The sequence below is a fragment of the Cariama cristata genome, unplaced genomic scaffold (genome assembly GCF_000690535.1).
Source record: "Cariama cristata isolate BGI_N322 unplaced genomic scaffold, ASM69053v1 scaffold36227, whole genome shotgun sequence".
Lineage (NCBI taxonomy): Eukaryota > Metazoa > Chordata > Aves > Cariamiformes > Cariamidae > Cariama > Cariama cristata.
Genome location: NW_009626616.1, coordinates 31,805 through 32,040, shown reverse-complemented (window position 1 = coordinate 32,040; position 236 = coordinate 31,805). Strand labels below are relative to the sequence as shown.

Sequence of the window (236 nt, the reverse complement as noted above, 5' to 3'; positions counted from 1 at the left end):
CGGCAGCGCTTCTGACAGGTTTAAGTTTCTAAATGTCAGACTGTACCATTTATGCCTTCATTTTTCTTATTTATTTCAGCCATTATACAACCAGCCTTCAGACACCAGGCAATACCATGAAAACATTAAAATGTAAGTATGTGGCAATAAAGGCTATTTTAAATGTCAGGTTAGGCATTAGGCTGGAGCGGGAGGGATGCTAGCTTGCTCCCAGACCCCGATTGAAGCTGCCAAGG

General features: G+C 42.8%; 1 protein-coding gene across 1 annotated transcript in view; it reads left to right on the top strand.

The window, feature by feature from the left end:
- Positions 1-79: 79 nt before the first annotated feature.
- Positions 80-236, top strand: part of LOC104164690 (nuclear receptor corepressor 2-like) — a gene marked incomplete at both ends in the record, with an annotated part of 27,988 nt that continues 27,831 nt past the window's right edge. Inside the window, one exon of the mRNA XM_009704098.1 lies at positions 80-132. Within this exon, the coding sequence (XP_009702400.1) occupies positions 80-132 (53 nt within the window). The remainder of the gene's footprint in view (positions 133-236) is intronic.